Genomic DNA, 12,104 nt, shown 5'->3' with positions numbered 1-12,104 from the left:
GGAGGACCACTGGGCACTGGGTTGGACACCACGTAATCCCATGGAGGGGGTTGGGCAGCTGACATCCAGGCCCACAGCAGGGCACTAGTGCACAGGCTAGGCATGAACCATAGACAGGGAGAGCCAGGGGACCAGGAGATGGGCTAACACCAGTGGCACGCCACCAGGACCCCCAAGCCAGGAGGACAGAGCAGCGGGACCTGGTGGGCTGGGCAGGGGCTCCGCCAGGCCAAGTTATCATGGCTATGCTGGGAGTTCCAGGTCCAGGGCCCCGGCACTGAGCCACGGTGGGGGTGCAGGCAGAGGCGCGTCACCCCTGGGCTTGAAGAGTGTTGGAGGCAAAGCCAAATGGGGATGGAGAGCGCCAGACAGGGCCTCCCACCATTGATCATCCTCAAGCTCAGCCCACAAGCCCCCTCCAAGGATGGCTCCCCTCTGCTCTTGCAAGCCCCACTGCCCAGGCACCCTCCCCCGGTGGACCCACTGCATCCAGCACCACAGAGAAGCCCAGCCTGGCTCATGGAGCCCTAGAACAAGAGGGGACCCGCAAGAAGCACTTGGACCCAGATCCTTCAAGTCTGGTTTTATTGAAAAACAGCAGCATGGGGGCCGTGCAGGCAGAGGGGTCACACACCACACCAGGGCCAGGGCCTGGGACCCTGCCACCCCAGCCCTGGATCCAGCAGGCAGCCGCCCCACCAGAACCCAGCTCCTTTGCCCCCACTGGGTCCCTGGGGGCTTTTTGGCACATCCTGGGGTCTCAGGACAATTGCTACAGTTGTGGTCTTACAGTACACTTCTAGGAGCGAACCAAAACACGTGGAGCCGACCGCCCACCCTGAGCTCTGGCTCTGTTCCTCCATCAACCACGGCAGCCCTGCAGGCCATGGCCATGGCCTCTGCCACCTCCACCTTGTCAAATCGCCAGAACTAACTGCAGCCGCTCTGGTGACCTGTCACAATCAAGTGCCCTGGCAGCCTCCACACCTCCAAAGAGTCCCTGCCAGCCCCTCCTTCCCCAGGATCCCAGAGACCCATGGCCTCTCCCAGCCAAGAGGGCTTTAGGGGCCCACATCCTCCGGCCCCAGCCACGCATCCCCTCCCTGATGCATTACCTGCCCCTTTACTGAGGCCTAGTGGCACGGGGCTGTTGGCTATGTAAGGCCAGCACTCTCCACTGAGGAGCGAGGGGACACTACATTCATGGTCCCCAGCTAGAGCCCAGCAGGTCTGGACGAGACAAGAGGGCATATGGAGAAGGATCCCAGGCAGGCCCTGGGGCAGCATGGGTGGGGGTAGCGGGGTGCAGGCCTCAGAGTCAGCCAGCCTTCTCTGCCAAGTGCCCCAGCTGCCTCTTCTCAGCCAGACCAAGAGGACTCGCCATCAGGGTCCCTCCTTGTCACCATATATGCACACGCACACGTGCACATACACGCATACCCAAACACACAACACACAGATACACACATGCTTGTCTTTAAAATGGCTAATTATTGCTGTTAAAAAAAATTTACATCCAACAATGGCCCCTGTGAGAGCTCCCGCTCCTGGACCCCAGGCTCCAGGTGGCCGTGGTGCCCTCTGTCCCATAGACTTCCCCCAATTGCTGGAAGCACGTCTCTGGGCACCCAGCCTCTGCCACACAGCCAGCCTGGAACGCACATTCCTGAAGTCTCAGCCACGGAGCAACCAGCACAGGAATGTCTCATTCACAGAAGCTGCTTGTAAGCCCACAGTAACAACGATACGGCACAAGAGAGCGCGCCCTAACTGGAGGAGAGGCCTCGAGGCTCCCAGTGTGGGGCAGAGCCCTGCCTGGCAGCCACCCTGCACACTAACAGACCCCATCACGCCAGCACAGCGCCAGCATGGCCCCTACACAGCCCTGCATGCTAGCAAAGCCCAGTACCACTAACTCAGTCTCTGACCCCCTGCCCAGCTCTGAAAGCCAGTTCTGGTGAGAGCCCAGGCTGCCTGGGGCAGGCAGGGACCACAGTGGCCACCCAGGGTGGGCAGGGGCCTTAGGGGCCATCCGGGGCAGGCAAGGGCCTCAAGGGCCACCCTGGGGTGGGCAGGGGCCACCTGGTGAGGACAGGGCAGCAGGGGAACCATGGCTCCCAGCACCAGGGCCCATAAGCCCCAGAGAGCTTCCTGAGCACTTCCAAGGTACCCAAGGAAGCTCACTTCAGGGGCATCCCCCATTCCTCTGAGCTGGGTCTACCCCCACTTTACCTCCTCCAAGGGCCTGGAGGAGCCTGTCACCTCCTCTAAAAGAGGGCATGGGCCCACTCAAATCTGTACCTGGGAGAGGTCCCCCAAGGCCTTGTAGGCCCAGGCCAGCTGTCCACAGGGCCTCCAGCCAGAGCTGTCCCACGGGGCCGCCCACCCTGTCAGCCTGGGCCCTACCACATGGGAAAGAGATCCTGGGCACACAGGCCAGGCTGGCTCTGTATCCTCTGCCCCTCCACCCAGGATGGGCAGCATCTCAGTGGCTCCCTGCCCCAGGGCAGATGCCCGGAGGGAGCAAGGCTGGGCCTGGGGATGGAAGAACAGTGGGAGACACTGCCATGGTGGCCACAGTGACAGATGCACTCCTCCACATTCAAGAACTGATCCTCACGCTGGCCTCAGCCACGTGCAGCCACACACCCTGACCACTCACAGGAGTCAGCCATCCGCAGAGGCTCACACAAGCCATAAGATGGCGTCTAGCCGCATGACCAGGACCTGGTGGCACTGGGTGTCAGTCAGCCCTACAGCCAACCCCGCCTCCTTCCCCAGCCACAGGAGCCGAGGACACTACAATCCCACTCCCCAGAGCTGCAGGTTGGGTCTGTCTGTTAAATTCATCTAATGACTCTGCTCTCCCACCTCCCCACCTCGAACACCACCAATTTCAGAGCAGATCTGGAAACTAGGGGTCCCAGACCCAAGCACAGGGCCCTCACCAAATGCTAAGTCTAGGTGCCATCCATCCAGGAAGCATCCAGGAGGCAGCAGGGCGGGAGGGAGGGAGAGGGCCCAGGGCCAGTACACTGAGAGAGAAAGAAGATCCAACAGACGCCTCGCTGCCCAGGAGCCCAGGAGGACACATCACAGAGGTAGTACAGGTAACATCAAAATTTCTACAAACGGTATAAAAGTCCTAGCTCAGTGCACGTTTGCAGAGCTGTCTGCTATCAGGCTGGCGGACAGGTGGAGGATGGGGAGGTCAGCTCTAGGTCATTCTGTGGGGCCACAGAGCCACACACCGGCTTGGCACAGGCTGCAGCCCAGGGCACAGTGGAAACCCAGCCCGCTGGGCCACTATGCCCCCCTCATCGGCTGGGTTGCAGGGAGCCCCATCCAATCAGAGCAAAACCATGGCTAGCCCAGGGCTCTGAGTACATGGCCCCCAGCCACGTCCTGCACAGCAATGAGAGAGCAACAAAGAAAGGCCGAAAGTCCCAGCAAGCGCCCCACCACCCACTGACCACGCAGCTGGGGGAAGATACAGCAATCCCACCCCACCTGTAAACCCCATGGCTGGTTGGGCAGACAAACAGATGCCCCAGGACTGCAGGGCCATACCCTGCCCCGGGCCCTCTGAGCTACCAATGGGCAGGGCTTCAGGAAGCCCCAGCAGCAGCACCTGCACAGTGCTGTCAGAGCCGGGGCCCCCAGGTTCTGCCCCTGGCTTCAGGGGACTCTGGGGACCTCACCCACGTGACCCACCCCAGATCCCAGAAGCTCCAAAGGCACAGGATGAATGAAAGCCAGCGGCACAAGCTGCCCACTGCACAGAATGTGTCCCCCACGACGTCAATCCCCTTTAGCCCCTGCCCTGCCAACCCCGCCCCAGCCAAGCCTTCCAACCAGCCAGCCCCCCAACGCGCCAACGCCAACTAAGACCAGCCCCAAGCCAGAACCAAACCAAACAGAAACATGAAAAAAGGCACAAACTGTTTGTTTTCCGTTTTGCTAAAACACTTTACGTCTGTCTGTATAATCCAGATTAACAAAATCTGAGAGCTGCAAGAAAATAGGGTGCCAATTTCTGTACAGTCTACAAAACCCCCATCCCCGTGCAGGGACCGGGCGCCACCAGGGAGAAATGTACAGGGGAGCAGGGTCTGTACAGGAGTCTGCAACGTCTCAATCACGGCTGAGAACAAAGGCCCTTCGGGAAGCCGGGCTCGTTGAGCTAACTCATTCACTTCGGAAGCACCCCTAAGAACAGCCCCTCCGTGGGTCTGCACAAGGGCCTTGGGGACTGGGACTCAGCTCCACGGCCTGCCGTCCCCACCACCCCCTCCTCAAGCCCCCACATAAGAGGGAGTCTTGGCAGCACTATGGTCACAGGGCAGCCAGCCCGGGGAACACGGCTGGAAGAGGCAGCACTGCCATTGCCACCTGCCCCTCCCCTCCCAGCCCACCCTCTGGTCAGGCCTGCCTCAGATTCGGGGGACACAGCCAGGCCCCAGAGCCCAGAAGGGCAAGAGACCTACTCACCCTCCACCCCCAAAGGTAGCTGTTTCCATGCCATCCCCAACCCCCTCTGCCCGGGCTGGAGAGAGACGACCTCAACTGCTCACAAACCAGATGCTCTTTTGGGGGAAATGATGCTAAATCAGGGTCTCCTTCTGAAATTTTGAACTCTGAAACCCTCCGGCTACCCACCGCCACCAGAACTGGGCCAGAAATAGTGCATATTCCTACCACTCACACAGAGGTGTGCGTGTGACTTAAGGTACAAGCTACCATTTTGTCCCAAGAAGTAAAGTCATGCAGAGTTGCTATTCTGTCTAAATAACTTATTAAAAAATGGGGTCAGGTTCAGGCTGGGAGAAGCTGTGGACTTTGTGGGTGTCGGCGGCGGCTTGAGTTAGTAAGATTCACAGACTGGCCCGTTAGCCGGGAAGCAGAGTGGCTCCTGGGGAGGGCTGGGGGCCACACAAGATCTAGAGAGCCCTGGGAGGAGGAGGGGTCCCCAGCCCTCCACCCCGGGCCAGCTCTCCTGAGGGGCCAGCCGGGCTGTGTATGGTTGCTATAGGAACCACACCTCGATGGTGACGCCAATCAGCCAAGGCCCTGGCAGGGGAAGGGGCGGGACCAAAGGAAAGGATGATGTGATGTCAAAGCAAAGGGGTGAAGCCAGGGGCCCGGTGGGGCTCCCCAGCCGGGTCTCAGGGTCCAGTCTGGGCAGGGCAGTGGGCAGGGGCTGCGGGCATGCGGGTGTGCTGCAGCCAGACCACATCCTCAGCATGCACAGAGCAAAGCAGGCCACAGCCAGCTTGGCCACACGGCCCAGCCAGCCTCCAGGATAGCAGCCAAGCCCAGCTGCTTCGGTGGTGGCAAGAAGCTCCCTCGGCTGGAGACATGGTGGCGGGGGTTCTGCGCTTAATGGGCAATGCCTGGGCAGCTGTGCCTGCCCTGGACGGCGGTGGCCAGAGGAGCTGCTCCTGCACTCGGCTGGAGAGGTCCCCTGGCCGGGCAGGCTGTCTAACAGCTGTGGTGCTCCACGCTGTCCCCCTTCGGGGCCTGAGGGAATGGCCCAGCAGGCTAGGAAAGGTGGGGGCCGTGGCTGCAAACAAACTCACCCCTTCAAGATGTCGGGAACAAGCAACAACCCTACACCTCAAGAACTGGCCCGAGAACCATGTGTTGTTGAGAAAGGAAAAACCCAATGTAAAACGCCAAGGTGAGTGTCTGAAGCGGGGCCGCGCCAGCGGCGGGCGGCAGGCAGGCGACAGGCGGACGTGGGGAGGGCGGGCAGGCAGCCGGGAGCGGTGGGGAGGCGGGCGGGTGGGCAGCGGGTGGTCACTCCTCGCGAAGCTGCAGGCGGTAGCGGTGGTAGCGAACCTGGAAGAAGAGGCGCTCAGCCAGCGACTGGGTCATGCCAGGCAGCACGTAGTGGTCACTCGCGCCCATGTGTCTGAAGCCCAGTGATTCGTAGAGCTTGTGGGCAGCCACCTTGACGGCCGTCGTGCCCAGCACCACCGCCGAGTAGTTGTGTACCAGGGCGAACTCCAGCACCTTGCGGCCCAGCGCCTTGGCAATGCCCTTGCCACGGAAGCGCGAGTCCACGGACATACGCAGCAGCTCCACGGTGTTGTCCTCCTCGTGGCCTCGCGCTGCCACGATGCCCACCACGTTGCCGTCCAGCACAGCCACCCAGAAGCAGGAGCCTGCAGGGGACAGGACAGTCAGAGACCCCTCCTCTCTGCAGGACAGCCTCCTCCCCCCTACCCCCAGTGCTCACTCCAGCTGTCCCCCTACCACCCATCCCATGGCCCACTCCAGCTCTGCTGGATGGGGGGCCCTCAATTCAGGGCGAGCAGGCACAGCTGTCTCCCCAGCGCCCTGCACGCAGACAGCCCTGACCAACCCCCTGGCCAGGCCTGCCCACTGCCCCCTGCAGCCCAGGAGGGGACCCTGGACCCTAGGCTGGCGGCTGGGCCCAGTGGAGGGGCTGGGTCTGGGACAGAGGCAAACCAAAGTCAGTTTAGCTCCCAAACCTTCCCGATACCCTGGTGCTGCCCAACTCTGGGCCTCGGGCTCTGCCTTCCTTGGAACGGCCTGCTCAGCTTTTCCTGCTGTGACCATGCCAAAAAATGCCAGGTGCCAAGAGCTTCCCTTGGCTCTGGCACTAGATGTGCCTGAGCCACTCTGGACCTCGGTCTCTTCATTGGTGAAGCCAGGCAAGACCACAGTGCAAGGGCAGGCTCGTGCTCTGGGATCCTCCTACCCTGGGGCCTGGGCACTGCCAAGATATGGTATAATGTACAGCCAGGACCCTCTCAGCCCCCAAGGCCAGGCTGCCCTGGCCAGGATGGTGCCTGGAGGCCAGAGGTCCCATCCCCAGGACCAAGAGCTGGGCAGGACTCAGCCAACTGGGGTGCCTCTCCCTGCCAAGCTAGCCCCAGACAAAACACCTGGACACCCATGGGTAACTGTGGATGGCCACCCAGAGACCCACACACCCTTGTCCACTCATGTCCACACAAGGGGCTGCAGGGAGGCGGGGTCTGGAGGGAGCATGGGAAGGATTCCTGGAGTGGGGAGCTGAATGGGGTTGCAAGGACAGGCAGGGACAGCAGGGCCAGGCCAGGCTATTCTCAGGGCCCGGGCAGGAAGGCCATCAACGGTGTCCTTCACCCTACTAGGGTTGGGATACCTGGCTTGGAGCCTCACCACCTGCCTGTGTCAGGGCAGAAAGAGCTGTGGGCAGAGGAAAGCCAGGTGCTGGCACCAGCATCCAACAGGACCCAGGCAGGGCTCAGGGCAAGGTTCAAGGGAGAGGGTTTCAGAAACCCAAATGGAGGCCCCAGGACGGACAGCCCCAGGACAGACAGCCTCAGGACAGACGGCCCCAAGGCAGATGGCCTCAGGACAGAAAATCCCAGGACAGACAGCCCCAGGACAGACAGCCTCAGGACAGACAGCCCCAGGACACACAGCCTCAGGACAGACAGCCCAGGACAGACAACCTCAGGACACACAGCCCCAGGACAGACAGCCTCAGGACACACAGCCCCAGGACAGATAGCCTCAGGACAGACAACCCCAGGACAGAGAGCCATAAGGAAGTTCCTCCCACAGGCCCCATTGAGGAGTCCTCACACCCCCACTGACCCCAGCTTCCCCTGGGCAGTGAGCCCAGCGGTCAGGCCTGCCTCCCCACCCACAGCTCAGCCCAATCACAGCTGGGCAGCAGGGCAGGGGTGGGAGGGGAGGCAGGCCTCAGCAGAGCCAGGAGGGAAACAAGGAGGGGAAAAGGGAGAAAGATGGCCAAGAAGCAGGGAGGTACCAGGGAGGGAAGAGGCCTGCAGGGCACAGGCCACAAAGAGGCCAAGGGGACCCAGGAGACCTGCCCACCACCCTAGCCTACAGCCTCCACTCAGATCACCATCACCTGGGGATCCCCCCACCACGGGGCAGCTAGAGGGACCTTCGGACCGCACATGGCTCAGTGCCCAGACGCAGCCTCCAGCCCCCGCTGCTCAAGCGCACCAAACTCTCCTGCCCCTGCCCAGAAAGCCTCCTGCAGAGGGCACCCTTCATCCATCCACCTCTCCCTCACCCTCCCCAGACAGCGCCTTCCTGGCCCCCACTGACTTGCCCACCCATCAGCTCTGGGAGGCGGAATCGCCTGTCTTCTTCACCCCCAGGCCCCAAAGCCCGGCCCCTGGCCAGGGGAATGGCACCCTACTGCCACCCCCTGCCAACAGGAGGGAGAGGAAACCACAGTCGGAGCCGCTGGCCACCACTGCCCACGCCATGTCCCCCTTCGTGTGTCCTTCTGTAACTCTACGTGGCTCAAAGGTCCCAGGAGGGTCCCTCCATCCCAGAGCCCCCCAGGGCTCTCTGCCACCCACCTCTCCACCTACACGGCATCTCCACCTCAGGCTGAGCCCCTGAACTGCCAGGTCTGCCCCCCATCCTGGAGTCCTGCCTTCCCCCACCCACCCAGGCCAACCCAGGCCAGACTGAGATCAGGATAGTGCTGGGTCGTGGCCTTGGGTACACTGTGCCCTGCTGCAGGCCTCAGTTTCCCCGTTTGCACAAGCAGCCCCCAGGAATGCAGCAGGGCCCCGTCAGCTGCTGTTCAGCCTGCTGTGCCCTCCATGGGGTCTTCTGTAGATGCACTAGATGTTCCAGGAGGGGCAGGCAAGGTCCCCTACCTGCATCGCCACCATCCATCCAGGGAGAAAGCAATCCACCTAGCCAAGAGTAAGGCCCTGACGCCAGCCCAGCACCCCTACCCGCGCCGTCTCCTCCTGGGCTCCACCAAGGCCATAAGATGCCTTGTTTGGGTTTGGGGAAGGGTCAAGGAGAAGGGGAGACGCCCAAGGCCAGTGACAGCGGGGGCGGGGCAGCCCCCACAGGATAGGCCGGCTCAGCCAAGGCCAAGGGCACAGAGCTAGCAGTGCCAGGGCAGCCCCTTGCCCCTCTCCTCCTTCCCCAACACACTCTAGAAAGGGCAGGCCTGTGGCTGAGGGTCCTGGAGACCAGGACAGGCCCTCCCTTCAGGCTCTTTAGACCCTACCCAGTCTTTCTCTCCCACCCTGTCCCCTCCTCAGTCCGGGGACTCTCCAGCACCTGGGAGACCCTCACACCCAGAGGCATAAACTGAGCCTACCTCTTCAGCCCTCCGGCAATGAAAGAACCTTGGGAACCTGCCTGCCAGGACCCTGCCTCAGGGTCACCTAGGTCCCAGCCCCTCCTCTACAGAAGACCATGGCGGCTCAGGAGGTGGTCCAAAGATCAGGCCAGAGCAGAGGCCAAGGCCAAACCCTGACCCCAGGGACCTCTGCCCTTCTCCATCCAGGGCACTCCAGGCTGGCCCAGAACCCAGGTGAAATACCACCCCTGCTGCCCTAGCCCGGCAGCCAGACCTCTGCCCACCCCTCAGCAAGGGCCAGGCTAAGGGGCACCAGCTCAGGGCTGGCCCAGGCCACATGGCCTCCCCATAGGGAGGACAGCAGAAATTCAGGGACGGGGTGTTGCAGCACCATAACCCAGAGCTGCCAACCCTCCACATCCTAACCCGTGGCCAAAACCCTTAGTCACCCAGCAAGCTCAGGTCCTCATGCCCTTCCCAGCTCGGCCCTGAAGCTACTGGGGTGGGGGCAAGGGGGGGCCTCTCGGCCCTGAGGAGGAGGCTGGGGACAGTAGGGGGATGAGGGGTGGGAGGCTGAGCACCCTTGTGCAGCCCACGGACTCACCGGGCGGCTTCATGTAGTACTGCTCGATGTCGGCCATGTCTGTGTGCAGCGCACACTCGAGGTAGGCGAGGATCACCTTGTGGCTGTAGTAATAACGCAGGCCCAGCAGCCCGACCGGCAGCAGGCAGGTCAACAGCAGTGACCGGGTCACGGCAAAGCAGAGCGCTGCGGGCAGAGGGGCGGGTGTGAGCGGGAGGTAGCCGGCCTTCTCTTGTCAGAGCACCCACACAGCACCCTGGTAACTAAGCCAGTCAGGGGACTAGCACAGGGTTGCTCTGGCAGAGGAGCAAGCATTTGGGGTTCTCCTTTCTATTTTTTCCTACTTCCCAACTTCCTGCCGCAGGGCAGACCTTCCTAACCAGAAATAAACAAGACCTAAGATTCCTAAACTTCTCCTCCGGGCACGCTGCCCTCAACAGCCCCTGAGGGCCTGTGCCCACTTCCCATACAGTCTGGCTGATGAGAAACAGGCTCTGCTCACACCCTCGCCCACTCAAGCCTGGTGGAAAGACAAGGAGCCATACCAAGCTGCTTCGGTGCTAACCTCCGGACCTTAGAGCCCACCCCAACAGATCCACCTTCTTCCCAGGGCCCCAGCTGGAGCCTCCCCCCATGGTGCCATCACCGAGGCAGCTGTGGGCACCAGGAGAAGGTCAGGGGTGCTGAGATGCTTCTAGCCGCATTTAGGCTGCCGAAGAGGCAGGCGCGCTTGAGGTGAAAGTCGCCTCTGCGGTGTGACCTTGGGACAGCCGCACCCCCCCTGCCTCAAGCTCCTCATCTGTGAAATGGGGAGAATAACCCTGGCAGGGACTGAAGGGGAGAAGATGCTCCCAGAGCTCGCAGGGGCTAGCGTTACCTGAGAGCCAACTGCCCACCTCTGCCCTTCCCGCACCCCCTTGCTCTGTCTCGGTGGCGCACACCCTCCCCTGGCACCCCGGGGAGCTGGCTGTCTTCCCCTCATAAATTAGCACTTGGAGCCGCCGAGGCAGCCTCCCCCGCCCCGCGGATTAAATATAGTTACACGCACCAAGCGCAGAGCCTCAGCAGCAGGCGCTACCTGCCCCATCCCCCCGCCCCCACCCGGGGTGCCCGGGGAGGGGCCCGGCCGAGAGGGGCCGGAGACACAGGAAAGCCCCCTGCCGCCTGTCCCGCGCCTCTCGGCCCCTGCAGTGCTCCGCGCTCATTCCCACGCTCCTGGCCTGGCGCCCCGCAGCCTCGGGCAGGGAGCCGGCCAGGCCGGCCCCAGGGCGAGCCGCCAGCCTGGGCGCGGATGCGTGTCACCGCGGGTTCAGTGCGCTCTGCGGGTCAGCCACAGCTCCGCTTCCCTTCCAGGCGGGGCCCGGGCGGGGGCAGCAGTGCGGCCCGGGTTCGGGGCGGCGGTTCTGATTAGGAATGGGGGGGGAGGGTCCTGCACGACTGTCCCCAGAGGGCCCCGCGAGCGCGGACTGCGGCTGGACGGGCGCCCCAAGGAGTCTGCCCGGCCTGCGGCGGCCACGCAGCACCGATCCCCGCCCGGCCCCCGCCCGGCGCTGCCGCACTGACCCGCCAGCAGGGCGTAGAGCAGCTGCGTGCGCGGATGCTGCCGGAGGCCGCGGAAGGCCGTGTTGGGGATGCGCTCCATGATGCCGTCGTAGAAGATGCGGCGCGCCGCCTCCTGCTCCGCCGCGCGGAATTCGCGGATGTACACGCCGCGCCCCCCCGGCGGCCCCGCGCCCCCCGCGCTGTCCGGGCGGCCTCGGGGCGGGGGCGGGGGCGCGGGCGCGGGCGGCGGGGCGGCGGGCCCGGGCGCAGGCAGCGGGGGCCACATGGCGCCAGCGGCGACGAGCAGCGCGTCCTTCTTGGCCCCCGGCAGCGCCTCATGGTCCTCGGCGGCCACGATCTTCGTCTCGCAGACCATGTCGGGAGGCCCACACTGCATGCAAGCCGGCCGGGGGATGCAGCGCAGAGAACGCTGCCGGGCTCGGCCGGCTCAGCCCCGGGCCGACGGCAAGGGCGCGGCGCCCTCCCGACCCGGCGGCAGCGGCGGTGGTGGCGGCGGCTCAGGGGCGGGAGGCGGAGGCGGCGGGCGGCCGGGGCGCGCGCAGGGAGCTGCGCCGCATTTTGGAGAAGTATTTATAATGCAGCGGAGCCGGTGCAATCTCGGCGCCCGGGGTCCCCCAGGGTCCTAGCGTCCACTGCATTGGCTGCCGAGGGTCACCATGTGATCTGGGGGGGACACCGCCTTCCGCGCGCGGGCCCGCCCGATGGCACACTTCGGCGCTGGCTCGGCGGCTGGGGCGCAGCCGGCGAACGGCGTGCGCTCGGGTGGGGGCGCGGGGCGGCCGAGGGCGCGACGGAACGGCCGTGCCGCGGGGGGATGCCTGGGGCTGATGTCACGGCAGCGGCGCGGGAGCTCCA

At 63.7% G+C, this 12,104-nt stretch overlaps 1 protein-coding gene across 1 annotated transcript; it reads right to left on the bottom strand.

Annotated features, from left to right (window-relative positions):
- Positions 1–505: 505 nt before the first annotated feature.
- NAT8L (N-acetyltransferase 8 like) lies at positions 506–11,698 on the bottom strand. Its single transcript, XM_064286149.1, has 3 exons — positions 11,250–11,698; positions 9,708–9,872; positions 506–6,167 (listed from the first exon to the last, which is right to left on the bottom strand). The coding sequence occupies exons 1-3, from the start codon at positions 11,623–11,625 to the stop codon at positions 5,800–5,802; spliced, it is 909 nt and encodes a 302-aa protein (XP_064142219.1). The 5' UTR covers positions 11,626–11,698; the 3' UTR covers positions 506–5,799.
- Positions 11,699–12,104: the final 406 nt, after the last annotated feature.

This window comes from Loxodonta africana, chromosome 5 (assembly GCF_030014295.1).
Source record: "Loxodonta africana isolate mLoxAfr1 chromosome 5, mLoxAfr1.hap2, whole genome shotgun sequence".
NCBI classification, from domain to species: Eukaryota; Metazoa; Chordata; class Mammalia; order Proboscidea; family Elephantidae; genus Loxodonta; species Loxodonta africana.
This window is presented reverse-complemented; position numbering and strand designations above follow the sequence as displayed.

Excerpts from the sequence above, each read along its gene's own strand:
- NAT8L (XM_064286149.1), bottom strand. The coding sequence starts at position 11,625 with ATGCAGTGTGGGCCTCCCGACATGGTCTGCGAGACGAAGATCGTGGCC. Across the intron at positions 9,873-11,249 it reads GCTCTACGCCCTGCTGGCGG|CGCTCTGCTTTGCCGTGACC; the intron begins GTCAGTGCGGCA and ends CTCTGCCCGCAG. Across the intron at positions 6,168-9,707 it reads GTACTACATGAAGCCGCCCG|GCTCCTGCTTCTGGGTGGCT; the intron begins GTGAGTCCGTGG and ends TGTCCCCTGCAG.